Here is a 27,245-nt window from a genome sequence, read left to right on the forward strand (position 1 = left end):
CGCGGCCTCGGCGACGGCCTCGACGACGTCGTCGGCGTCGCTTTTGTTCCCCAGCGACGACGCGCTCTCCAGCAGGTTGTAGACGGCGTCCGCGACGTTGTCCAGGATGGGCTCGATGATCTCCGTGGCCTTGTCCATGAGGACGTCCTGGACGGACGGGACGCGCCGTCCTCTGGACTGACAGTGCGTCTGCAGGTCGCACCATTTCTTCATCTTCCGGGCGCTCACCTTCAGGACTTTGGCCGCCGAGCAGATCATGGCGTTGAGTTTCCCCGGCGGGATGACGCGCGTCTTGGTGTCCGAGGCCTTGACGTAGTACGTGACCTCCGACACCATGAGCTTGGTCACGCGGTTGATGCTGGAGCCCGGGACGGACTTGACGAGCAGCGCCTCGGTGAAGCTGCAGGACAGCGAGTCGTACAGGGCGTCGTGGACCTGGTTTATCGGAGCGCCTTCCTTGATTTTCTTGGACCAGACGTGCGAGAAGCTCCTGAAGATGTTGAGCAGCATGTGAGCCAGCCGGTGTTTGGTGCCCACGTCCAGCGCTCCCGACTGCACCGAGCTCCACTGCTCCGGGGTCAGGTGTTCCACGCACGACGCGATGTGCGGTCGGATGGTCTGGACCGACCTCGCGGTCAGATCGCCGGTGCTCGACGCCTCCATCGTTCACGGACTTTCCTTCTTCTGCGAAACTCTCGCGTCACAGCATGTCGTCCTCGCCGTCCAAAACGTCTTCTTCGTCGAGTCCTCGGCGCCGCGCTGCTGTGGTAACGTCTGTGGCGAGGACTTGAAAGGACGCGGTCGCTCAACGGCTGTCACACCTTCACGGTCCTTTCATGTTCTGTGACTTTGGGCAAAGCATTTGGAGTCTCCATGGCGACGGAAATCACAGGAAACCCTCTTCAGAGAAGGTCGCTCTGAAGTCTGTAAACAACTCACTCTCCCACACCAAAGTCACTCACTCTCCCACACCAAAGTCCACAGAGAAAACCAGTGATTTTAGCTCACAGGGACACAGGAGCTGCTGGTCCTCTGCTGCCTCGTGTGGTCACTTTGTGTCACTGAGTTAAGTCTAAAGTAAATATTTTAAAAGCTGAATTCACTAAAATCAGTGGATCAACAACTCCTGTGAACTCCTGTGTGCTGTGATGTTCAAATCACTGATTTTGGACTTTGGTGTGGGAGAGTGAGTGGTTTACAAACTTCAGTTTACACAAGGAAAAGTCTGTCTAACAGTGAGATAAGTAGAAGTTTTGGAACTTGAAGTAGAATTTAAATTTTTTAAATTGAATTATGGAATTTTAAGTAGATTTTGGAACTTTAAGTAGAATTTTCAAATTTTAAGTAGAAATTTGGAACTTAAAGTAGAATTTTAAAATTTTAAATTGAATTATGGAATTTGAAGTAGATTTTGGAATTTTAAGTAGAATTTTAAAATTTTAAATAGACATTTGGAACTTAAAGTATGATTTTCAAATTTAAAGTAGAATTTTAAAATTTTAAATTGAATTATGGAATTTGAAGTAGATTTTGGAACTTTAAGTAGAATTTTCAAATTTTAAGTAGAAATTTGGAACTTAAAGTAGAATTTTAAAATTTTAAATTGAATTATGGAATTTGAAGTAGATTTTGGAACTTTAAGTAGAATTTAAAAATTTTAAATAGACATTTGGAACTTAAAGTATGATTTTCAAATTTAAAGTAGAATTTTGGAATTTTAAGTAGATTTTGGAACTTTAAGTAGAATTTTCAAATTTTAAGACAGTGACATAAAGAGTAAAACATGACGGAGACAAACGAGTTGTGTATGAAAACATTTATTTTCAGCTGAATAATAACTGATCACATGTATGAACTTTGTTTGTCGATCGTTCAAATACAAAGGAAATAAAACAATAAAGTTCCTAAACTGTTGTTTTTTCATCTATTTTTGGCAAAGTGCTGTATTCTCCAGTAAACTAACACCAACAAAAAAAAACATCTAACACTCGGTGAAAAGTGAGGAAAAAAAATGCCACAAAATATTCTTCACACATTTCTTAAAAATTTAAATAATAATAATAATAATGATAACGAAAAAAAAAAGAGAAAATAGGTTTTGCTACATCATTCTGTCTGGTTTTGTCGAGTCATTGTTAGAAAACTGAGTGGGCGGCGACGACCACGACGTGTCTCCGCCTCCCGAGTGGTGCATAGATGGTTTTTCCGACGTTTGTTTGCGCGTTTTTATTGATTTCGTCCGCGCGGGACGTTTAAAAAAAGTTCAAGTTCTTCGTCGGCGCGTCGTCGTTTAAACCTGGAAGGCACATGATCGGAAAAAAAAAAACACGTAAAAAAATCCCTGTTAGTTTGACGAAAAAGTTAAGATCGGGAGGAGACGCGTTAGCGCGTCGGCGTCGTCCTCCAAAAACATCGTAAAATAACGTCGTCCGTGATTGTAGAGAGAGAGAGAGAGAGACATTCAAGAAACAAGAGCTACTATCGCGACTATCGCGATATCGATTATTTACAAACGCGCGTTAGTGCTTTTATTAGCAACGCTACGACCGCAGGGTCGACCGCCGCCGCGCTTAAACGTCTCGTCAACGAAAAAAAAACAAGCGTTTACGTTAACGTAGAAGCGTTTGTTCGCGAAATAAACGACGAGAAAGAAAAAAATACTAAAAACTACAAATAAAACGAAAATGCTAGCATGTGCTAGCATAATCTAGCATATTCTAGTATAAGATATCGTAAAAAAAAAATCGTTCTTTTACAGAATCTGATTAAAATATAAAAACGTGACGTTTTCAGTGTGAACGTGAGATTAGAGCTTTAATAACAACAATAATAATAATAACAACAATAATAATAATAATAATAATAACGAAGAAAACAATAAATGCTGACTCAACGGTCCACACTAAAACACGGCCCGGAGTTTTCAAACGTCTGACTTTAGCGCGGACGCCGGACATTTCGCGCGGACGTTGTTTTCGCGCGGACGCATCCGGAGCGTGAACATTTGCGATATTTGCGACTCGTCTCCGCTGATGTCGCGACAAAACAACAACAATAAGAAGAAAAATTGAACAAAAAAGTTTTAAAAAAAAGTCACCGATACGTTTTTTTTTTTTGGTTTAAATATTTGACGAGTTTCGGAAAGCGTAAATCGATGCTAACGCGGAGAAGAAGAAGAAGAAGAAAGCGTTTTCCTCTGGACGAGTTCAGTCTGCAGAGTCCAGGTTCACAGTCGGACGCAGAGAAAAAGAGCGGGAAAAAGAATCGTCGGCCGTCAGTAAATCTGCGTTTCGTGAGACGAGTGAAGCTGATTGGTTGTCGTGACCCTGAGACGTTGGACGGCAGAATTTTTTTTAAAGAACACGAAAAATCAACAAAAACAAAAACAACATTTTTTTTTTTACATTTAACGTTTTTTCCCACAAACGACGTAACAACCTTGCGACGCACAAACTAAAAAACAAACCACACCCACTTCATACTGATATGTAAATTATTTTTTTCTTTTCAAAAATATTTTGGATTTTTTTTTTTTGTTTAAATACATTTTCGTTTACATTTCTACGATAAAACAAGGCTTTAGTGAAGTTTAACTCAGTCGTTTTTTAAAAATTTCTTTTATCAAAAAAAAAGTTACGGTGAAAAAGAACCGAATTACGACGTCAGAGGCAGGTTTTTACAGCGGCGACGTCGCGCTTTACGACAGGAAGTCGATCAGTGATTTTTAAAAACAACAAAAAAAAACAGCTGCGGAAAAACACGACGTGGATTATTGTTAGCAAATATTTATTTAATCTACGGAAACACTCTGTTTACAACGTGGAGCCGATGCTACGCTGTGCGGCTACAGTAGCTGCTAACGTCAACCATCAATGCTACGTAGTATTGGCTAAAGTAGCTGCTAAAGTCAATTGTCAATGCTACATAGTCTGGCTACAGTAGCTGCTAACGTCAACCATTAATGCTACGTAGTCTGGCTAAAATAGCTGCTAACGTCAACCATCAATAATAAGTAGTTTGGCTAAAGTAGCTGCTAACATCATCCGTCAATGCTACATAGTCTGGCTAAAGCAGCTGCTAACGTCAACGCCAATGATAAGTAGTCTGGCTAAAGCAGCTGCTAACGTCAACGCCAATGCTACGTAGCCTGGCTAAATTAGCTGCTAATGTCAATCATCAATGCTATGTAGTCTGGCTACATTAGATGCTAACCTAGTCTGGCTACATTAGCTACTAACGTAGTCTGACTACGTTAGCTGCTAACGTAGTCTAGCTAAAGTAGTTGCTTACATCAACCATCAATGCTACGTAGTCTGGCTAAAGTAGTTGCTAATGTCAAGCATCAATGCAATGTAGTCTGGTTACAATCGCTGCCAACGTAGTCTGGCTAAAGTAGCTGCTAACATCAACCGTCAATGCTACATAGTCTGGCTAAAGTAGCTGCTAACGTCAACCGTCAATGCAACGTAGTCTGGCTACATTAGCTGCTAACGTAGCTGCTAACGTCTGTTTTTCCATCACTGTTTACGCGAATGAATCAAAGCTACAACATCAGCAGGTGAAGATGGCTGCCCCCTGCTGGTGATAAGGTGAAGTTCACCGTTTGTTTGTGGAGCCGCTCATCGCGAAGAAACACGTTCAAGAATCTGAAAAAAATAAATAGAAATTGTACGAAAAACGCGGCGACGCCGTACGTAAAAACCTGCCGCCGAGTAAAGTGACCTACAGCATCGACGCTACACGTGAAGAAGAAGAAGAAGAAGAAGAGAAGCAGGACGTCACATGACGACGCCACCGTGCTCTGATTGGACATAAAGACTAAGAGAGGGCGGGGAAAGAGGGGCGGGGCCACAAGATGACCGTTTCTTTTCACCACGCCCACTTCTTCTCGTCGTTGTCGTAGAAGAAGGTATAAAATAAAAGGAGGAGGAAGAGGAGGAGTCACCAAACCACGGGAGCCAATAGAAAGAGAGATCAGCCGTTTTCCCTTTTTCAGCGTCCAATCAGGTTACAGGTGCTGGTGATGATGAAGATGATGATGATGGTGATGAAGGTCCTCAGAAGTTGAGGTGTCTCTGGTTGGGCTGCTGCAGTTGCACAGTGTTGGCCTTCGGGGGGCGCAGCAGGTTGAGGCGTCGCAGGGCGTTGCGGGACAGCGGCTGGGCGGAGCTTCCCTGGCGATGATGATGATGATGATGATGATGATGCTGCTGCTGCAGGAGGCCACCAACGCCACCAACGCCACCAACGCCGCCGCGAGCCGAGAACGCCGCGGCGTAGCAGGAGGAGTGGAGGCCGGAGCGACGCTGCGCCAGGGCCACCTCCGGCCTGCAGGGGGCGACAACACGACAACGTTGAACGATTAAAAACAACGTGGTTTTTGTGCGTGGTCAAAGTTACTCACCACTCACTCTCCCACACCAGAGTCCACAGAGAAAACCAGTGATTTTAGCTCACAGGGACACAGGAGCTGCTGGTCCTCTGCTGCCTCGTGTGGTCACTTTGTGTCACTGAGTTAAATCTAAATTAAATATTTTTAAAGCTGAATTCACTAAAATCAATGCAGAATGATAGTATACGTTGTTGGGCATGGATGCTAACATTAGCAGCTAGCATTAGAGGTGGCACAGCAGCTCCATAGTTTTCTCTATGGACTTTGGTGTGGGAGAGTGAGTGGTTTATAAACGTCACTTTCCTGTTGTCAAAGTCTGTCTAACAGTTAAAGATAAAGACGTGAACGTGTTCTTAAAGACATCGTAGACTTAAACTGACGTATAATTTGTTAGCTTAGTGTTTAGCTAAGTGGCTAAAGTGAGTTTTTCCTCGTGTCTGCTGGCAGCCATTTTGTTTTGTGTGTCTCAGGCTGCAGAGTCTGTGATTTATATGCTAACATGCTAATATGACACGAAAGAAAACAATTCTGAATGATAGTATACGTTGTTGGGTATGGATGCTAACATTAGCAGCTAGCATCAGAGCTAGCACCCAGCAGCTCCTGTGTCCCTGTGATGTTAAAATCTCTGGTTTTCTCTATGGACTTTGGTGTGGGAGAGTGAGCGTGAGATCTTAAGACGGCGTAGACTTAAACTGACGTGTAATTCGTTAGCTAAGTGTTTAGCTAAGTGGCTAATATCAGTTTTTCCTCGTCTCTGCCGGCAGCCATTTTGGCTCAGTAATGACTCACCTGTGTCGGGGGCCGTCCAGCGAGCGCCTCGCCTTCTCCTTCCCCCCCGTGGCGGCCATGTTGGCGGACAGGAAGTCGCGGCCGCGGTCGAGGCTGCGGTGGCGAGCGTACACGGACATGCTGGGATGCTCGATCAGCAGGTTCTCCAGAGGACTCGCCTCCACAACCACGGAGGAGCGCACGCCGCGGCCGGTGAAGCACGGCGGCGGCGTGACGAACCAGCTCTCCTCCAGAGAGCAGGCGTCCAGACGCAGGAACCCGCTCTCCTCCTCCTCCTCCTCCTCCTCCTCCTCCTCCTCGTCGTCGTGCTCCTCGGCGCCGCCCTCTGGGTCGGTGTCAGCCGTGGAGTTGAGGGAGGTGCAGGAGGCGTAGTGGAGGCGAGGGCTGGACACTGGAGATGGAACCATCACCAGGTCCAGGTCCTCCTCCTCCTGCTCCTCCTCCTGCTCCTGGTCTACATGAGGAGCAGAGGATCCAGGTCCATCAGGAGCAGAAGAGGCTTCAGCTGCAGAGACACAGAGATCATCATGATGAGTCACCACCGTCCACCAGAGGGCAGCACTGTGAGAGTACTGCACAAGTACTGCAGGTACAAGTACTATGTGTTAGTGTACACACACGTCCACATGTACACACACAGAGACACACACACACACACACACACACACAGACACACACACTCTGTCTTTCTTTTATTTTCTGTCCCTCGTCCTCGTCTGAAACTGGAGACCAGACCAGACCAGGTCTTCTCAGGTCACAGTGAAAGTGTGCCAGGACTGGGTGTGTGTGTGTGTGTGTGTGTGTGTGTGTGTGTGTGTGTGTGTGTGTGTGTGTGTGTGTGTGTGTGTCTCTGTGTGTGTACATGTGTGTGTATATGTGTGTGTGTGTGTGTATATGTGTGTGTGTGTGTGTGTATATGTGTGTGTGTGTGTGTATGTGGACTTGTCTTCTTTATGGAGACAAAAATTAAGTCCTCAGAACATCAATGATTACATTTTAAGGTGCTTCTCTGATGTGTCCTCTGTCCTCTCGCCTGTCCTCTCTAGTGTCTTTTCTAGTGTCCTCTGTCCTCTCTAGTGTCCTCTCAGTGTCTTCTGTCCTCTCAGTGTCCTCTGTCCTCTCTAGTCTCCTTTCTAGTCTCCTTTCTAGTGTCCTCTCAGTGTCTTCTGTCCTCTCAGTGTCCTCTCTAGTGTCCTCTGTCCTCTCTAGTCTCCTCTCTAGTGTCCTCTGTCCTCTCAGTGTCCTCTGTCCCCTCTAGTGTCCTCTGTCCTCTCAGTGTCCTCTGACTTGTCCTCTCAGTGTCCTCTTTCCTCTCTAGTGGCCTCTCTCCTGTCCTCTGTCCTCTCACTGTCCTCTGTCCTCTCTAGTGTCCTCTCAGTGTCTTCTGTCCTCTCAGTGTCCTCTCTAGTCTCCTCTGTCCTCTCTAGTGTCCTCTCAGTGTCTTCTGTCCTCTCAGTGTCCTCTCAGTGTCCTCTCTAGTGTCCTCTCTAGTCTCCTTTCTAGTGTCCTCTGTCCTCTCAGTGTCCTCTGTCCTCTCAGTGTCCTCTCAGTGTCCTCTCAGTGTCCTCTCTAGTGTCCTCTCTAGTCTCCTTTCTAGTGTCCTCTGTCCTCTCAGTGTCCTCTGTCCTCTCAGTGTCCTCTCAGTGTCCTCTGACATTCAGACTAAAGTTCTTCAGTAACTTTAAACTCGACTCATCATCAGTTATTTTTAACTCGTGTTTGAAACATAAATATAATGAATATAATTAAACGGCTAAGCTAACAGCTAAGCTAACGGCTATGCTAACAGACAGAATAGCAGTTGAGCATCTGCGTACTGTCCCTTTAAATACATATATATATAAACATATATAAATATTGACGATGTGAGACTCACTCAGGAAGTTGACCAGGATCCAGTCTTCGTCTTCGTCCTCTTCGTCCTCCTCGTCCTCGTCACCTCTGCGTCTCCGGCTTAGCTCCTCCCCCTCGTCCCCGAACAGGACGCTGGCGAACCTCTGGAACATTCCTACTGGACGTCCGGCAGGAGGGGGCGGTGCTGAGGCGGCAGAGGGGCGTGGCCAACACTTTGGTCATCAGCTGTGGCGGGAAAGATCCGGGAAAACGGCGGGAAAGTGCATGAACGCTGTTTGGACACGGGTCATCTGAGGGGACAGAGGACGAGAGCTGGACAGACAGAGGGACGACAGGGGGACGACAGAGGGACAGATAGAGGGACGGCAGAGACAGAGGGACAGATAGAGGGACGACAGAGACAGAGGGACAACAGAGGGACAGATAGAGGGACGACAGAGACAGAGGGACAGATAGAGGGACGACAGAGGGACAGACAGAGGGACGACAGAGACAGAGGGACAACAGAGGGACAGATAGAGGGACGACAGAGACAGAGGGACAGATAGAGGGACGACAGAGGGACAGACAGAGGGACAGACAGAGGGACGACAGAGACAGAGGGACAGATAGAGGGACGACAGAGGGACAGACAGAGGGACGACAGAGAGACAGATAGAGGGACGACAGAGACAGAGGGACAACAGAGGGACAGATAGAGGGACGACAGAGACAGAGGGACAGATAGAGGGACGACAGAGGGACAGACAGAGGGACAGACAGAGGGACGACAGAGACAGAGGGACAACAGAGGGACAGATAGAGAGACGACAGAGACAGAGGGACGACAGAGGGACAGATAGAGAGACGACAGAGACAGAGGGACAACAGAGGGACAGATAGAGGGACGACAGAGACAGACAGCAAAGGGACAACAGAGGGACGACAGACAACAGAGGGACAGACAGACGACAGAGGGACAGATAGAGGGACGACAGAGAGACAAAGAGACAGAGGGACACTTCACTTTAGTCAAGCACTTGGTTCAAAATAGTCAACAGAACGTTACTGGGTTAAATCACAGGTTACGCCTTTACAATTTAAGACAGTTCAATAGAATTACCACCAGGGGGCCCACGTGAGCGTTTTACCCGATAAGAACTGTCAGGTTTGGCCAAAACACAAAAAAAATTGTAATTTCCGATTTTTTTCAACGGGCACCTGAACGCGCACTCTATTCAGACAAACCTCAGCCGATCTCTGTTGAGGTGCGTTTACGGCCTCGCGCCCGGCTCGTTTTTCTCAGCTCTTACACTCACGAGAGAGAGAGAGAGAGAGAGAGGCGGATAATCTGCTGCACCTGTTATTACACACACACACACACACACACACACACACACACACACACACACACACACACACACACACACACACACACACACACACACACACACACACACACACACACACACACACACACACACTCCTTATCAGGGATTATTATGGGGTGGATCATAACCATTACAATAATGAGCGAACAAAAAAGGGAGAGGCTCGTTTACATCACCGATTCACACGGTTAAATAGGTCACGGTGCGGTGTTTAAGACGAAACGTTACATCATATTCACATTCTTTATTCACACACACACACACACACACACACACACACACACACACACACACACACACACACACACACACACACACACACACACACACACACACACACACACACACAGCAAACTATTAATAAAACACACCAGTGACCATAATCCGTCTGAACAATGACCCGTAAACGCACCACCGTCGAATTCACAGACCTGTAAACAAAAGCAGCCGAACCCGCTTTAGAAAATCGCCAAAACACGACACAAATGACCTTTTTTACTGCACAAAGTACAAAAAAACAACATTATTCTCGATCGATTTTCTCGTCGACGAAGTCGTCGATCAATCGGCGGTGACTTTGGTCGATTAACAAGTCTGCGGGGCCGAAAAATAATAAACAGCGCCACTGTGGAATTTTCACAGGCGTTAACAAAAGCAGCCGAACCCGCTTTGGGAAAAGTGCAAAACGGGAGTTCGAACGCGTTTTTCACTCCACAAACGACACATTAACAAAATAAATGTTGAACGACCGTGTTGTTTGTGACGTAATCAACCAATCGGCTGTGTTTGTTTACACGAATGCGCTTTCCGAACGATTGCGCGAGCCAAAAAAACACAACGCAAACGGGTTAGCGTCACTGGAGGAACCAGAGCAGACGAACCCGCTTTAAGAAACGTGAAAAACAAACATGGATTCGCTTTTTTTACCTGACAAAATACGGACAAACAAAACGATTATTAGCTAAAGTCCTTGTCAATCATGTCATCGATCATTCGGCTGTGACCACGCGCACAAATATGTTTTAATAACGAGTGCGCGAGCCAAAACATTGTCCGGTCAAATAAAGCCTCCGGGGTAAACACAAGGGTAGTTTGACTTCTTTATTCACTTATTCACCGGTTTGTGGATCATTTCTGATGTAAAGTCTTTAATATAATAAAAGGACAAAGGCAGAGTTCAGCAGCGACGCCCGAAGCTTTGAACTCTGCGGCGGAAACACGGAAATAAAACGGGATTTTGTTGTTATTTTGTGCAACTTTTTTCATTTTTCCCCCTCGTTGAAATAACAGCAACGGAGCTCGTGAAGACTCGTTAGTTTCCGTGAGGAGAGAAAAACAAACAAAGACCCGAGCGGAAACAAAGAGACTCACCTGTGTTCGTCACTGTGAGGTAGATAAAGACGAGAAAAACACCGGAAACAGCGGAAACCACGCGCTTCTTCACAGAAGAAACAAACGGCGCATTCACGCGTTCGCACATACGTGAATGTCTGCGTTAAAAAACTGCGTTAAAATCCTTCGTTTTCCTCTGCGCTGCGCCTTCTTCTGTTGTTGTTCTCCAACAGCTGATCGTCGTGACGCAGCCACAGGCAGCCCGTCCGAGAGGGGGCGGGGCCACAGGCGCCGGGCCAATCAGGAGGCGCGGGGCAGCCTGTCACTAACCCACGTGACCCGTCGCCCCTCCCCCTCCTTTTCTGGTGTCATGACAGGGCAGTGCGCGAGCCCAAAATACACAAGAAAGAAATACGCGTATTTATGTACTAAATAAGTATATATATATATACATAAATACATCTATGTACACACATATGTGTACTTTAATAAAGGATAATAGTTTGTTTTTTAACAATTTATTAAAAGAAAAAATTTCATTTTTCAGCTTAAATGTGAATATTTTCACGTTTCTGTCATTTTTCAGCTTCTTAAATGTGAATATTTTCACGTTTCTGTCATTTTTCAGCTTCTTAAATGTGAATGTTTTCACGTTTCTGTCATTTTTCAGCTTCTTAAATGTGAATATTTTCACGTTTCTGTCATTTTTCAGCTTCTTAAATGTGAATATTTTCACGTTTCTGTCATTTTTCAGCTTCTTAAATGTGAATATTTTCACGTTTGTCATTTTTCAGCTTCTTAAATGTGAATATTTTCACGTTTCTGTCATTTTTCAGCTTCTTAAATGTGAATATTTTCACGTTTCTGTCATTTTTCAGCTTCTTAAATGTGAATATTTTCACGTTTCTGTCATTTTTCAGCTTCTTAAATGTGAATATTTTCACGTTTCTGTCATTTTTCAGCTTCTTAAATGTGAATATTTTCACGTTTCTGTCATTTTTCAGCTTCTTAAATGTGAATATTTTCACGTTTCTGTCATTTTTCAGCTTCTTAATGTGAATATTTTCATGTTTCTGTCATTTTTCAGCTTCTTAAATGTGAAAATGTTCACGTTTCTGTCATTTTTCAGCTTCTTAAATGTGAATATTTTCACGTTTCTGTAATTTTTCAGCTTCTTAAATGTGAATATTTTCACGTTTCTGTAATTTTTCAGCTTCTTAAATGTGAATATTTTCACGTTTCTGTCATTTTTCAGCTTCTTAATGTGAATATTTTCATGTTTCTGTAATTTTTCAGCTTCTTAAATGTGAATATTTTCACGTTTCTGTCATTTTTCAGCTTCTTAAATGTGAATATTTTCACGTTTCTGTCATTTTTCAGCTTCTTAATGTGAATATTTTCATGTTTCTGTAATTTTTCAGCTTCTTAAATGTGAATATTTTCACGTTTCTGTCATTTTTCAGCTTCTTAAATGTGAATATTTTCACGTTTCTGTCATTTTTCAGCTTCTTAAATGTGAATATTTTCACGTTTCTGTCATTTTTCAGCTATTTTTGACTTTCTTTCTTTTCCATTATATATAATATAATGGTAACACACACACACACACACACACACATGGTACAGAAGTGGGACATGAGGACGTCACGTTAACCTACATTTTTCCACAGTGTAATAACAAGGTCATACCTGAGCTTGTGTCACATCACAACACTGATAAGACGTCCTGTTACATCACAACATGGACGGGAGGAAAAATACAGACTCATTTTAGACACTTAATAAAAGACTGAGTCACTTTAAGTCTGGGATATATTTAAAAAACTGATTTTTCACTCTCTCACACCAGAGTCACTCACTCTCCCACACCAAAGTTGTTGATCCACTGCTGCCTCCATCACTAACTTACAATGACTGATTTTAGTGAATTTAGACTTAACTCAGTGACACAAAGTGACCACACGAGGCAGCAGAGGACCAGCAGCTCCTGTGTCCCTGTGAGCTAAAATCACTGGTTTTCTCTATGGACTTTGGTGTGGGGAGAGTGAGTGGTTTACAAACAGCAGGTGGGCGTCGGCCTCGTTATCGCGTTTGTTTGTTTTTTTGTGTGTCGTGAACAAAGTGCGACTGTTGCATTCGTCCGGATGCTCTTACGTAACATCGCTACTGTTTACGATCTGTGCGTCACACACACACTTGTACTTGCTGCACACTGAGGACCAGCATTTCCACTTTATAAATCAACACAATTACAATTATCTACTTCATGAATGACATCTATAAAGAACCACTGGGTGCAGTACCATGACATGTCTGCAGGTGGAGCCCCAGAGCAAAAAGTGTTGGGCTGTATTTTTAAAAACAGACTATAACATGTTTACGACCTATGGAAGTGATTTCAATGAAAACAAAGTGAGGACCGGCCAAAATGTCCTCATTTTGTGAAAATGTCCTCACTTTGTTGGTCAAAAACCCCTCACTGGTCCTCAGTATGCCGCAAGTACAAGAACACACACACACACACACACACACACACTGCCTCATTTAGAACTGATTTATTTCGAGTGACATCAGTGAGTTCCGACCACAAACGGAATGCGACTCGATTCGTTGTGGTTGATGTGGCGCCACCTGTGGTGGACGGTGGTAACAGCAGTTCAGTCTTCACAGGCACAACGTCAACGTCGGGAAAAACGAACGCGGAGACGGAAATCGGAACTTAAAACATTTTTTAAAAAATCCAACGCTTTCAAAAACTTTCCACTCACGACAGGAGGGGGCGCTACAACGGACAGAAAAATCAATTAAAAAAAAAAAAAACATCACAGATTAAATACTGTGTCCCTGATTTTTAATCCCGTCAGATTACTAATCTGTAAAAAGACGCTCAAACTTTGATTAAATCAAAGAAAACAAACTTTTGTCGCGGCTGTGCTAACCGCCGAGTCACTGTTAGCAGCTAGTTAGCATTGTTAGCGGCTCCCAAAACGAAGACGTGGGGACAGTGCGGCTAATTAGCATGGCTAGCATAGCCGTGTAATACCGTCAGCAGGCCAAGTAAGAAGCAGGTATAGGTAGCAGCTAGTTAGCGTCGTATCATTTAAATGCTTTACACAGAGCTTGTATCTCTGCGCTAACGTGTTGTCTGACCTAGCTTTAGATTAGCAACAGACGCTAGCTGCCTGTGTGTGTGTGTGTGTGTGTGTTCTTACTCTGCCGCTCACTCACTCGAAAGCCTCGACAGTCACTGGTTAGCGCGGTTAGCCTAGCCGCAGCTCTTGAATCGACACGTTTTGATCAGGATAATTTACATATTTTGATTGACAGGTGCTCGACCTCGTCGTCCGCTGCTGGTCCAAACACCTGGAGGCCGAGGTTTACCACGGTTACCACGGCGATGAGGACGGCGCCCTCTGCTGGACGCCCCGAGCGTCTTCCTTCAGCCTGGTTTTAACCCGGTCTTGACTCTGACGCTACGTCATCGCTGTGTCGGACGGAGACCAGATCTCGTCCTGTGAGTCCGAGTCGTCCAATGTGAAATCTTTCCCAGAATCCCTTGCAGCAGCAGCATTAGCTCCTCCTCCTCCTCCGATGTTGTTCAGCGGGACGTACGAATAATCTCTGCGTTCAGAGCGACGATCGTACGATAAACGACGACAGGCGTGAACGACGTGAACGAGAAGACTGATCGAGAGAAGAGACGACAACGTCAGAGTGATGATGATCCACCGTCTCCTGAGGGGGAGGAGTCAGAGGAGAGAGAGGGGGAGGAGTCAGAGGAGAGAGGGAGGGAGGGGTTAGAGGAGAGAGGGAGGGGCCAGAGGAGAGAGAGAGGAGTCAGAGAAGAGGGGGAGGAGTCAGAGGGGAGAGAGGGGGAGGGGTCAGAGGGGAGGGGGAGGAGTCAGATGATAGGGGTCAGAGGGGAGAGGGGGAGGAGTCAGAAGAGAGAGAGAGGTGTCAGAGGTCAGCAGAGAGGGGGAGGAGTCAGAGGGGAGAGTCAAATGAGAGGGGTCAGAGGGGGAGGAGTCAGAGAGGAGTCACATAAGAGAGAGAGGTCAGAGGAGAGGGGGAGGGGTCAGAGGAGAGAGGGAGGAGTCAGAGAAAGAGAGGGGGAGGAGGAGAGAGAGAGAGGAGTCAGAGGAGAGAGAGGGAGGGGTCAGAGGAGAGAGGGGGTGGAGTCAGAGGAGAAGACTTTAATATCAAAGTGACGCTGTAGTAGTTGACTTCATGTCCAGCAGAGGGCGCTGTGATGATGTCACTCACTCTGTCAGATAAGACTCTCTGTGACCTTTGACCTCTGCTCTGCACGACACCATGACCTGACTGAGCAGACACTGTTGAGCTGTGAGGAGGAGGAGGAAGAGGAGAGGGAGGAGGAGGAGGAGGAGGAGGAGGAGGAGGAGGAGGAGGAGGAGGAGGAGGAAGAGAGAGAGAGGAGGAGGAGGAGGAGGAAGAGGAGGAGGAGGAGGAAGAGAGAGAGAGGAGGAGAGGGAGGAGGAGGAAGAGCAGGAGGAGGAGAGGGAGGAGGAGGAGGAGAAATACAAAAACAGTCTGTTTATCTGATATCAAAATAAAAGTCCTATTTTCACAGTAAAAGTCTCAATAGAAGCTACACACACACACACACACACACACACACACACACACACACACACACTCACCTCTGGTGTAGTTGACCTGTAACATTGTAGCGTTACAGCTTCCTGTGTGCAGGTCACACAAACACTGGTCGTCACAGCCACAGATCTGAGAACAGGACGCTCCATAGAAACCAAGAGGACATTCTGTCCAACACAGGAGACATGAGAGACATGTTAGACAGGAGGACATGTTAGACATGAAGGACATGAGGACATGTTAGACATGAGGACATGAAGGACATGAGGACATATGTGACATGATGGACATGTTGGACATGTTAGACATGAGGACATGATCATGTACAGAGTTAATAAAAAGACGTCTCTGACTCCACCTTCTTCACAGGCGTTACCACGGTAACCAGGAGGACAGGAACATCGTCCATGTACGGACTCACATGATCCTCCATTAGCACACACACACGTCTGATTACAGCCGTCACCATAGAAACCAGGGAGACAGCCTTCAAAATAAGAGCTTACATTAACACAACGACATCCCATAATAATCTAAATAAACTATTATGACTTTTATTATTATGATGGTTTTACCTTCACTGCAGTTTGTCCCTCTCCATCCTGCATCACACACACATCCATCTACACACACACACACACACACACACACACTTCATTAGTTTAAACAGGATCAAGACCAGCACCAGTACTCGGACCACACGCACACACACACACACATTCTTGTACTTGCTGCACACTGAGGACCAGCATTTCCACTTTATAAATCAACACAATTACAAATATCTACTTCATGAATGACATCTGCAAAGAACTACTGGTTGCAGTACCATAAAATGTCTGCAGGTGGAGCCCCAGATCAAAAAGGGCTGGAAAACTTTTTAGATTTTTTTTAATTTTTGGTCCAAAATTTTACTAAAACATCATACTTATACTTTGTCCACCAAAATTAAAAAAAAATGTACCCAAAATTGTTGGTCCAAAATTTGACAAAAACGTCATACAATACTATGTCGTCCAAAATTTGAAAAAATCTATGACAAAATGTTTTGGTCCAAAATTTTGACCAAAACGTCATTACTATACTATGTCGTCCAAAATTTGAAAAAATCTATGACAAAATGTTTTGGTCCAAAATTTTGACCAAAACGTCATTACTATACTATGTCGTCCAAAATTTGAAAAAATCTTTGACAAATTTTTTGGACCAAAATTTGACAAAATGTCATTACTATATGTCGTCCAAAATTCAAAAAAAATCTTTGACAAAAATTTTTGGTCCAAAATTTGACAAAAATCTCATACAATACTATGTCATCCAAAATTTGAAAAAATCTTTGACAAATTTTTTGGTCCAAAATTTGACAAAAAACTCATACAATACTATGTCATCCAAAATTTGAAAAAATCTTTGACAAAAATTTTTGGTCCAAAATTTGACAAAAAACATCATTACTATACTATTTCGTCCAAAATTTGAAAAAATCTTTGACAAATTTTTGGTCCAAAATTTTGACAAAAACGTCATTACTATACTATGTCGTCCAAAATTTGAAAAAATCTTTGACAAATTTTTTGGACCAAAATTGGACAAAAACGTCATTACTATATGTCGTCCAAAATTCAAAAAAAATCTTTGACAAAAATTTTTGGTCCAAAATTTGACAAAAATCTCATACAATACTATGTCATCCAAAATTTGAAAAAATCTTTGACAAATTTTTTGGTCCAAAATTTGACAAAAAACTCATACAATACTATGTCATCCAAAATTTGAAAAAATCTTTGACAAATTTTTTGGACCAAAATTTGACAAAACGTCATTACTATATGTCGTCCAAAATTCAAAAAAAATCTTTGACAAAAATTTTTGGTCCAAAATTTGACAAAAATCTCATACAATACTATGTCATCCAAAATTTGAAAAAATCTTTGACAAATTTTTTGGTCCAAAATTTGACAAAAAACTCATACAATACTATGTCATCCAAAATTTGAAAAAATCTTTGACAAAAATTTTTGGTCCAAAATTTTGACAAAAACGTCATTACTATACTATGTCGTCCAAAATTTGAAAAAATCTTTGACAAATTTTTTGGACCAAAATTGGACAAAAACGTCATTACTATATGTCGTCCAAAATTCAAAAAAAATCTTTGACAAAAATTTTTGGTCCAAAATTTGACAAAAATCTCATACAATACTATGTCATCCAAAATTTGAAAAAATCTTTGACAAATTTTTTGGTCCAAAATTTGACAAAAAACTCATACAATACTATGTCATCCAAAATTTGAAAAAATCTTTGACAAAAATTTTTGGTCCAAAATTTTGACAAAAACGTCATTACTATACTATGTCGTCCAAAATTTGAAAAAATCTTTGACAAATTTTTTGGACCAAAATTGGACAAAAACGTCATTACTATATGTCGTCCAAAATTCAAAAAAAATCTTTGACAAAAATTTTTGGTCCAAAATTTGACAAAAATCTCATACAATACTATGTCATCCAAAATTTGAAAAAATCTTTGACAAATTTTTTGGTCCAAAATTTGACAAAAAACATTACTATACTATTTCGTCCAAAATTTGAAAAAATCTTTGACAAATTTTTGGTCCAAAATTTTGACAAAAACGTCATTACTATACTATGTCGTCCAAAATTTGAAAAAATCTTTGACAAATTTTTTGGACCAAAATTTGACAAAAACGTCATTACTATAATATGTCGTCCAAAATTCAAAAAAAATCTTTGACAAAAATTTTTGGTCCAAAATTTGACAAAAAACATAATTACTATACTATTTCGTCCAAAATTTGAAAAAATCTTTGACAAAAAATTTTTGGTCCAAAATTTGACAAATTGAGTATAGCATGTTATAGCAACCTAAGGAAGTGATTTAAATGAAAACAAAGTGAGGACCGGCCAAAATGTCCTCACTCCGTAAAAATGACCTCACCTTGTTAGTTAAAAACCCTCACTGGTCCTCAGTATGCTGCAAGTACAAGAACACACACACACACAGACACACACACACACACCTTCAGTGCAGACCCCATGTTGTCCACAGGGTGTCCCCTCACAGGTCAGGTCCTCACAGGTGTCTCCCGTCCGTCCCGTCCTGCAGACACAGCGTCCGTCCTCACAGCGTCCGTGTCGTCCACAGTCAGACGGACAGAGACGAGGGTGGACGCAGAGGACGGTGGACACTCGTCTGCCACAGCGCCACCTGCTGTCTGGTACGCTGAGGAGGGAGACGAGGACACGTCCGATCTGAGGGGGCGTGTCCTCCAGGGCCAGACTCCGCCCCCTCACATATTATGGGGTGTGTGAGCTCACCAGTGATCAGTGGGGTAACCTGCTACTGAGCCGTTCATCACGAAGGTCGACGAGCCGCCACCGTCCAGGTTCACGGCGTTTACCACGCCGTTCTTCTTCAGGAAGTCAGCCACCTCCCACAGGTTCATCCTACACACACACACACACACACAGTTCATCATCTTCATCACGTCTTCGTCCTCGTCTTCCTCCTCATCCTCACTCTCTTACCCTCTGACTCCAGTTTGTCCTTCAGACAGAAACAGGACCAGTTTACCGTCGGCGTCGTGACCCACGGCCGACCTCGCCGACATCACGTCCACAAACGTGCGTAACTGACCTGCGACAAAACGGGAGTTAGCATTTACGACAAAAACAACGAGGTTTTCTGTTCACGACAAAAACGACATGGTTTTCCGTTTACGACAAAAATGAAAAGGTTTTCTGTTTACGACAAAATCATTGACATGGATGCAGACGTTGACGTGGACGATACGGATGCTGACACGGACGTCGACAACGTTGACGCGGACAACGCGAACATTGACGCGGATGTTGACAACGTTGACGATGCGGATGCGGAAGTTGACGACATGGACGTTGGCACAGACGTTGATGCGGACACCGTGGACGCGCACGTTGAGGTGGACGATGTTGACACGGACGTTGATGTGGACAACGTGGACGTTGACATGGACGCTGAGGACGCTGACACGGACGTCGACTGTGGCCGCGGACATTGACGCGGATGTTGACAATGTTGACGACACAGAAGTTGGATGTTCACGTTGATGTGAAACTTAATGTGGACTCACCCGACTCCTGTGTCTTGTCACACTCGCTCTTCAGACTCTGGTTGATGTAAACCTCTCCGTTCCTCAGCAGCCAGACCACACCACTGACCAGCTGGACGAAGGGGTTGGACTGATCCATCACCTCGTCCTCTGACAGATATCTGCATACAGACATGAGACAAAGAGTCCTGAGACATCTTCACATGTCTTTATCTCACTGTTAAACTGAAGTTTGTAAACCACTCACTCTCCCACACCAAAGTCCATAGAGAAAACCAGTGATTTTAGCTCACAGGGACACAGGAGCTGCTGGTCCTCTGCTGCCTCGTGTGGTCACTTTGTGTCACCGAGTTAAGTCTAAAGTAAATATTATTAATATAGACTTTGGTGTGAGAGAGTGAGTGACTTTGGTGTGGGAGAGTGAGTGACTTTGGTGTGGGAGAGTGAGTGACTTTGGTGTGGGTAGAGTGAGTGACTTTGGTGTGGGTAGAGTGAGTGACTTTGGTGTGGGTAGAGTGAGTGACTTTGGTGTGGGAGAGTGAGTGACTTTGGTGTGGGAGAGTGAGTGACTTTGGTGTGGGAGAGTGAGTGGTTTACAAACTTCAGTTTAACACAAGGAAAAGTCTATGAGTGAGATAAGTAGAATTTTGGAACTTAAAGTAGAATTTTCAAATTTTAAGTAGAATTTAAAAATCAATCATAGTAAGTTAGTGATGGAGTGGATCAACAACTCCCGTGATGTTAAAATCACTGGTTTACTCTATGGACTTTGGTCTGGGAGAGTGAGTGACTTTGGTGTGGGAGAGTGAGTGACTTTGGTGTGGGAGAGTGAGTGGTTTACAAACTTCAGGTTCCTGTTGTTAAAGTCCGTCTAACAGTTAAAGATAAAGACGTGAACGTAGATTTAATGATTGTGATGAACGATTGAATCATTAATCATTTCTGTCACTGATTAACTTTGAGGTTAATCTGAGATAAAGTCTCTCATCAGAATCTTCTGAGTGTCTGCTCTCAACCACACACTGACCTGGACTGACCTGGACTCAGACCTGGACTCAGACCTGGACTCAGACCTGGACTCAGACCTGGACTCAGACCTGGACTCAGACCTGGACTCAGACCTGGACTGACTGACCTGGACTCAGACCTGGACTCAGACCTGGACTCAGTCCTGGACTCAGACCTCTTACCCAAACACCAGCGTTCCGTCCTTCCTGATTCCAAACTGGACGTTCTGGACTCCTCTGCTGTTCTTCACCACCCGGCCGTCGCTCACCACGTTACCCAAACACTCGCCCGTGTCCGTGTGGAAGAAGCCTGCGTTCTGAGCGATCAAACATCCTGATGCCCGAGCCGTGTCCTCCACCGTCGCCCTCTGGTTCATCCCACAGCCGCCCGGGCCGCCGGGCTCCAGCACCGACACCGTCCTCACAGGGTCCAGGACCACCGTCATGTGACCTGTGGACGGTTTGAGATTATAAAGAACAAAATATGACTGAGACGGACAGGAAACTCAAGTTTGTAAACCACTCACTCACTCACCCACACCAAAGCCCATAGAGATTAGAGTTAAAAAGACTTGAAATACAAAGTTCCAAAATCTACTTAAAATGTGAAGATTCTACTTGAAGTTCCAATTCTACTTAGAATTTTAAAATTCTACTTGAAGTTTCAAAATTATACTTTAAGTTCTAAAATTCTACTTAAAATTTTAAAATCCTACTTTAAGTTCCAAAATTCTACTTAAAATTTTAAATTCTAAATTAAGTTCCAAAATTCTACTTAAAATTTTAAAATTCTACTTAAAATTTTAAAATTCTAATTTAAGTTCCAAAATTCTAATTTAAGTTTCAAAATTCTACTTAAAATTTGAAAATTCTACTTTAATTTGAAAATTCTACTTAAAGTTCCAAAATTCTACTTAAAATTTGAAAGTTCCAAAATTCTACTTAAAATTTTGCAAATTCCATTTTAAGTTCCAATTCTTCTTAAAATTTGCAAATTCTACTTAAAGTTCCAAAATTCTACTTAAAATTAGAAATTTCTACTTAAAATTAGAAATTTCTACTTAGAATTTGAAAATTCTACTTAAAATTAGAAAATCACTGATTTTCTCTATGGGTGTGGGAGAGTGAGTGGTTTATAAACGTCAGTTTGTCTGACAGTGAAAGTCAAAGTGAAGTGAATGAACACATGAATGAAACACGATGACTATGTTAAACGACCTCAGATGACCTCAGATGACCTCAGATGACCTCACATGACCTCAGATGACCTCAGATGACCTCACATGACCTCAGATGACCTCAGATGACCTCACATGACCTCACATGACCTCAGATGACCTCACATGACCTCACATGACCTCACATGACCTCACATGACCTCACATGACCTCACATGACCTCACATGACCTCACATGACCTCACTCACACAGAAAAACCCCTGAACTCCTGAACCTTTATTTTGATCAGGTCTCTTGAGTCCATCAGTGATGATAAAGGTTTTCAGAGTTCACTTCCTGTTTGTTACACTGACAGATTTCACCAGATTAGAGCTTCAGATTAAATATTAACATCAAGGTTCAGGTTCATCAGAGTCCGAAATAAACGGCCTGATAATGAACGACACAAAGGTCAAAGGTCACCGCGAGAGGTTCTTACTGACCGCTGACGTACTTGGAGCCCGGAACGTCGGTCACAAACATCATGGATTCTGCGACAGGAAGTCCACTGTGGCGACTGGACGGCCAGCTCTCGTGGGTGGCGTTGCCGTGGGCGACGGGCTGACAGTCCCTGGCATGGCGGTGAGAGTGGGAGGGGCTGTGGGCGTGGCTGTACGGCAACAGGATGTCATCGTACATGGAATCACTAAAGAGAGAGAAAACTAGGTCAAAACCACCACCTGTGAGGTAGCCTAGCACGAGCTAAAGTTAGCCAAATCACTGCTTGTAAGATTACCTAGCACAAGTTAAAGTTAGCCAAACCACCACTTGTAAGGTAACCTAGCACAAGCTAAAGGGAGCCAAACCACCGCTTGTAAGGTAACCTAGCACGAGCAAAAGTTAGCCAAATCACCACTTGTAAGGTAACCTAGCACGAGCAAAAGTTAGCCAAATCACCACTTGTAAGGTAACCTAGCACGAGCTTAAGTTAGCCAAACCACCACTTGTAAGGTAACGTAGCACAAGCTAAAGTTAGCCAAACCATCATCTGTGAGGTAAGCTCACATGAGCTAAAGCTAATCAAATCCCCACCTGTAAGGTAACCTAGCATGAGCTAAAGTTAGCCAAATCGCCACTTGTAAGGTAACCTAGCACGAGCTTAAGTTGGCCAAACCACCGCTTGTAAGGTAACCTAGCACGAGCTAAAGTTAGCCAAACCACCACTTGTAAGGTAACCTAGCACGAGCTAAAGTTAGCCAAACCACCACTTGTAAGGTAACCTAGCACGAGCTAAAGTTAGCCAAACCACCACTTGTAAGGTAACGTAGCACAAGCTAAAGTTAGCCAAACCATCATCTGTAAGGTAACCTAGCATGAGCTTAAGTTAGCCAAACCACCACTTGTAAGGTAACCTAGCACAGGCTAAAGTACGCTAAGCTAGCGTGACAGTTAACTTACCCACAACTGTGACTTCCTGTTTCACTAAAACAAAACAAACACTTTCATAAAACAACCACATTTCCTGTTCACGTGTATTTAATGACGTCATAGTTCATCTCATACAAATGTCTGGATTTATATTCAAAATTACGGTTTCTGTGTGTTTGATACAACACCGCCCTCTTGTGGCCACATCCTGTAACACACACTTGTTATAAACACAAATGCTTTTTATGTTCTGTAAACATACAAATAAAGTTTTTATGTTTCAAAGATTATTGAACAGCTCTAATGTGTGTGTGCGTGGTTCCGGGGTGGGCGTGGTCAGGTGTCATAAAACGCGATCTATTTAAACGGTGTAACTGTGGCTCGACCAGAACAACAGGAACTATTAGCATGTTTGACAGAACACACGTTCACTGTGACACCATTTAACGCAAAATTACGCGTTTTATACGCGTAAAAATGAGCAGAAACAAACTTTGAATCAACTCCGGAAAACTTTGTACGAGTTTTAAAGAAAAAAAGAGGAAACTACAGAGTGAACGTCAGAGAGCAGCTGTTAGCCCAGGGGTTAGCCGGGGGTTAGCGGGGGTCTCACCGGGGGTCCGTGGAGCCGCAGGCCGGGACACAGAAGCACAGCAGCGGCAGCAACAGTGACACCAGCGGCGGCGGCGGCGACACGCGCGGACACAGGCTCCAGACTGCTGCCATGTGCGGAGGGATACACCGAGCACCGAGCCTCATCACCGAGCCTGAGCCTGAGCCGGAGCACCGAGCACGTCCGACCTCCTGTCGCCGCTTCCCGCTTCGTCAACGAGCGAGCACACGCCCCCCGACACAGACCCAACTTCCGGCCATTTTACAAAATAAAAGTCGCTGTGTGGAAAAACATGAACTATCACTATTAAATAAAGTCGTAATGTGACAGAATATGAACCTTTCTGTCGGAGTTCGTACTAAAAACAGATAAAAGTGATTTAATTCGCCGTTCGAATCATTTTTTTAAATTCAACTTGTAAATAAAACGCTGAACGTGAGCTTTACGATTTATTAACTGAAGTCTACGATGTTTTTACAGAACGACGTGTTCACGTTCATCAGATTCAGTCAGAATTTAAAAAAAAAACATCTTTAACTGTCAAAATAAAACAATTTACTCAGTAAATTGTTTTATTTTTAATTTTACTGCACGGAGGTTTACTTTTAAATGCTACGCTTTTATTTTGAAAGCCGGCACTTGCAGCACCCTAACTGACACTGATCACATGACACACACACACAGACAGAGACACACACACACACACCAAAGAAAACACAAGACCACACGTGATTTTTCAGAAATACATTATTTTTATCTATAATATAAACATGAAGATTTGAGAATTAGTAAAAAAAAAAAAAAATCAGTTCCGTTATTTTTCTGATTTAAGCCCTTTTTCTTTTTTTTAGATGCTTTTAAAAAAAAATCAAATGTAGAGAAAAAAAAAATCCACCCAATAAAACAGTAAAAGCTCAGTGGAAAAATCAGCTGCTGCTCTGGCTCATCCCCCTCACAGATCAATCAATCAATCAATCAATCAATCAATCAGGTTATTTTCTCCTCAAAAACTCAACAAACAAACAAAAAACAACAACCAGAAAATGTACATTGAGGACAACATGTGACTGTGGGCGGAGCCTAACGACTCAACAGCGCCACACCTTTTTTTTTTTTAATAATAAGTGTGCGGCGTTTTACTTTGAAAGTTTGGCTGGAAAACAGGAAGTTCCCGTTTTCTCTCCAGGTACATTTTCACATCTACATGTTTGACATTAAGAGCAGAGATTAAAGTGCAGAAATTTGAGATTAGAATCCAGAATTCTGAGATTAGAGTGAAGTTTTTCTAAGATTAAAGACATCATTTGAGATTAAAGTGACTTTTTTTTTTGATTAAAGTCAGAATTCTCAGATGAAAGTCCAGCATTTTGAGATTAGAGTAAATAATTTTGAGATAAGAGTCCATAACTCTGAGAATTCTGAGATTAAAGTTACTTTTTTTTTTTTTTTACTAAAATTTAAGTCATAATTCTGAGATTAAAGTGATTTTTTTTTCTGAGGTTCAAGTCATCATTCTGAGATTAAAGTGCAGAAATTTGAGATTAGAATCCAGAATTCTGAGATTAGAGTGAAGTTTTTCTAAGATTAAAGACATAATTCGAGATTAAAGTGACTTTTTTTTTTTTTTTTTAGATTAAAGTCAGAATTGTGAGATGAAAGACCAGAATTTTGAGATTAGAGTCAATAATTCTGAGATTAGAGTCTATAACTCTGAGATTAAAATCAATAATCCTGGGATTAAAGCCCAGAATTCAGAGATTAAATTAAATTTGTGACAGGAGGAAGAGGAGGAGCCAAACACGGCGTCATTTCAGACAAAGATGAACGAAGAGAAACTAAAATCAAATAAGACAAAAAAAAAAAAAAATCCCAAAAACAAAATCTGTACAAATGTACAAAAAAAACCTCAAATCAACAAGCGTTAAAATTCATCGCAAACAAAAGTGGCTGTCAATCAATCAATCAATCAATCAATCAATCAATCAAAGAGTTCATAACCACAGTTTAGTATCCAGGTCACGTGACCTTTTCTCAGGTTTCTGTTTATTGCAGTCGCCTCCATTTTCCCTTTCTTCTTCTTCCTGTTTCTGCTGTCACTCATCGACACAGACCACGCCCACAAAAACTGCTGACTCATGCTAAGCCACGCCCACACCCCCCCCAAAAAAAAAAAAAACAGTAATTTTTAAAGATACTCTACGTTTAAAATAAAGTTCTCCTCAATTTTGAGTCAGAATTTAACGTGAAAAAAAGCGACGTCCGTGACGCCTCTCCTGTTGCATTGTGGGACATTTGGACGGCCACACACACACACACACACACACACACACACACACACGTAGGAAAAGGAGGGAATCATAACTGTGATCTGAGGAGAAATTTATCGCGTCTAAAACTTTATAATTTATTCATCGTGTTTTGGGGGCGTGGCGTTTAAAATGTAGGGAGTTTAATTATATATGTTTTTTTACTTAAGGCACTTAAGGGATTTCAGGTCCGTGTGATGTCACATGATCAGTTCCAGAGAGGTCACCTGACCGGGAGGGTGAAGCAGTGACCTTTGACCTCAGACGTTTGAAGACAAACAAACGGAAAACAGATCTGAAGCAACTTATTGATTATTCATCACCTAATTATCTGCAACTATTGAGCAGCTCTATCTTAGTCAGACTAACATGTTTACATTATTGTCTTAGTCCGACTAAGACTAGCTCTATCTTAGTCAGACTAAAGGTGTTTACATGACATTGTTGTCTTAGTCCGACTAAGACTAGCTTGATTTTAGTAGGACCAACATGTTTACAGGATATTATTATCTTAGTCAGACTAAGGTGTTTACATGACATTGTTGTCTTAGTCCGACTAAGACTAGCTCTATCTTAGTCAGACTAAAGGTGTTTACATGACATTGTTGTCTTAGTCCGACTAAGACTAGCACTATCTTAGTCAGACTAATTGTTGGCATGACATTAGTCCAACTAGTCATGTCTTAGTCCGACTAAGACTAGCTCTATCTTAGTCAGACTAAAGGTGTTTACATGACATTGTTGTCTTAGTCCGACTAAGACTAGCTTGATTTTAGTAGGACTAACATGTTTACAGGATATTATTATTTTAGTCAGACTAAGGTGTTTGCATGACATCGTCTTAGTCCGACTAAGACTAGCTCTATCTTAGTCGGACTAACGTGTTTACATGACATTGTTGTCTTAGTCCGACTAAGACTAGCCCCATCTTAGTCAGACTAACGTGTTAACTAAAATCTGACTTAACATGAATGTAAACACACAGCGTGACGGTACGTTAGCATGTACGTCACTTGCTAATTACGTTTAATCCAGTCTGCACTTTTCAGAAAAACCTAAAGATGTTGGGGAAACAAATATTGTCGTAACGACGGATTATGAGGCTCTCGCGATCTACCGCTCAATAAAGATCGCTCTGCGACTAAAACAGAATGCGAAGGGGAGAGAAACGATAACATGTTACGTTCCAGTTGTTTGTAGTCGGAAGTCGGAATGTCCGAGTTGAAGAACGCGTAAAGTCGGAGTAAAGTTAATTGCACTTT

The 27,245-nt window shown here is 43.0% G+C and overlaps 2 protein-coding genes across 2 annotated transcripts; both read right to left on the bottom strand.

The window, feature by feature from the left end:
• Positions 1 to 1,801: 1,801 nt before the first annotated feature.
• On the bottom strand, positions 1,802 to 10,956 carry tp53inp1 (tumor protein p53 inducible nuclear protein 1). Its single transcript, XM_083902459.1, has 4 exons — positions 10,780 to 10,956; positions 8,061 to 8,350; positions 6,185 to 6,689; positions 1,802 to 5,328 (listed from the first exon to the last, which is right to left on the bottom strand). The coding sequence occupies exons 2-4, from the start codon at positions 8,188 to 8,190 to the stop codon at positions 5,058 to 5,060; spliced, it is 906 nt and encodes a 301-aa protein (XP_083758585.1). The 5' UTR covers positions 8,191 to 8,350; positions 10,780 to 10,956; the 3' UTR covers positions 1,802 to 5,057.
• A 2,018-nt stretch (positions 10,957 to 12,974) lies between these two features.
• nagpa (N-acetylglucosamine-1-phosphodiester alpha-N-acetylglucosaminidase) lies at positions 12,975 to 23,785 on the bottom strand. The gene is made up of 12 exons (XM_083910713.1): positions 23,678 to 23,785; positions 22,140 to 22,342; positions 20,662 to 20,929; positions 19,493 to 19,632; positions 18,909 to 19,017; positions 18,699 to 18,827; positions 18,401 to 18,603; positions 15,933 to 15,980; positions 15,716 to 15,844; positions 15,402 to 15,524; positions 15,004 to 15,082; positions 12,975 to 14,475 (listed from the first exon to the last, which is right to left on the bottom strand). The coding sequence occupies exons 2-12, from the start codon at positions 22,333 to 22,335 to the stop codon at positions 14,214 to 14,216; spliced, it is 1,686 nt and encodes a 561-aa protein (XP_083766839.1). The 5' UTR covers positions 22,336 to 22,342; positions 23,678 to 23,785; the 3' UTR covers positions 12,975 to 14,213.
• Between the last annotated feature and the right edge of the window lie 3,460 nt (positions 23,786 to 27,245).

Source organism: Microchirus variegatus (genome assembly GCF_963457635.1).
Source record: "Microchirus variegatus genome assembly, chromosome: 2".
Classification (NCBI taxonomy): Eukaryota; Metazoa; Chordata; class Actinopteri; order Pleuronectiformes; family Soleidae; genus Microchirus; species Microchirus variegatus.

What these genes read in the sequence shown, in the direction of transcription:
- tp53inp1 (XM_083902459.1), bottom strand. Translation starts at nt 8,190, where the DNA reads ATGTTCCAGAGGTTCGCCAGCGTCCTGTTCGGGGACGAGGGGGAGGAG. An exon ending in GATCCTGGTCAACTTCCTGA is followed by an intron (nt 6,690 to 8,060) that starts GTGAGTCTCACA and finishes GTGTCTCTGCAG; the next exon opens with CTGAAGCCTCTTCTGCTCCT. An exon ending in CTGGACGGCCCCCGACACAG is followed by an intron (nt 5,329 to 6,184) that starts GTGAGTCATTAC and finishes CGCCCCCTGCAG; the next exon opens with GCCGGAGGTGGCCCTGGCGC.
- nagpa (XM_083910713.1), bottom strand. Translation starts at nt 22,335, where the DNA reads ATGTACGATGACATCCTGTTGCCGTACAGCCACGCCCACAGCCCCTCC. An exon ending in GGACAAACTGGAGTCAGAGG is followed by an intron (nt 18,828 to 18,908) that starts GTAAGAGAGTGA and finishes GTGTGTGTGTAG; the next exon opens with GATGAACCTGTGGGAGGTGG. An exon ending in GGTTACCCCACTGATCACTG is followed by an intron (nt 18,604 to 18,698) that starts GTGAGCTCACAC and finishes CTCCCTCCTCAG; the next exon opens with CGTACCAGACAGCAGGTGGC.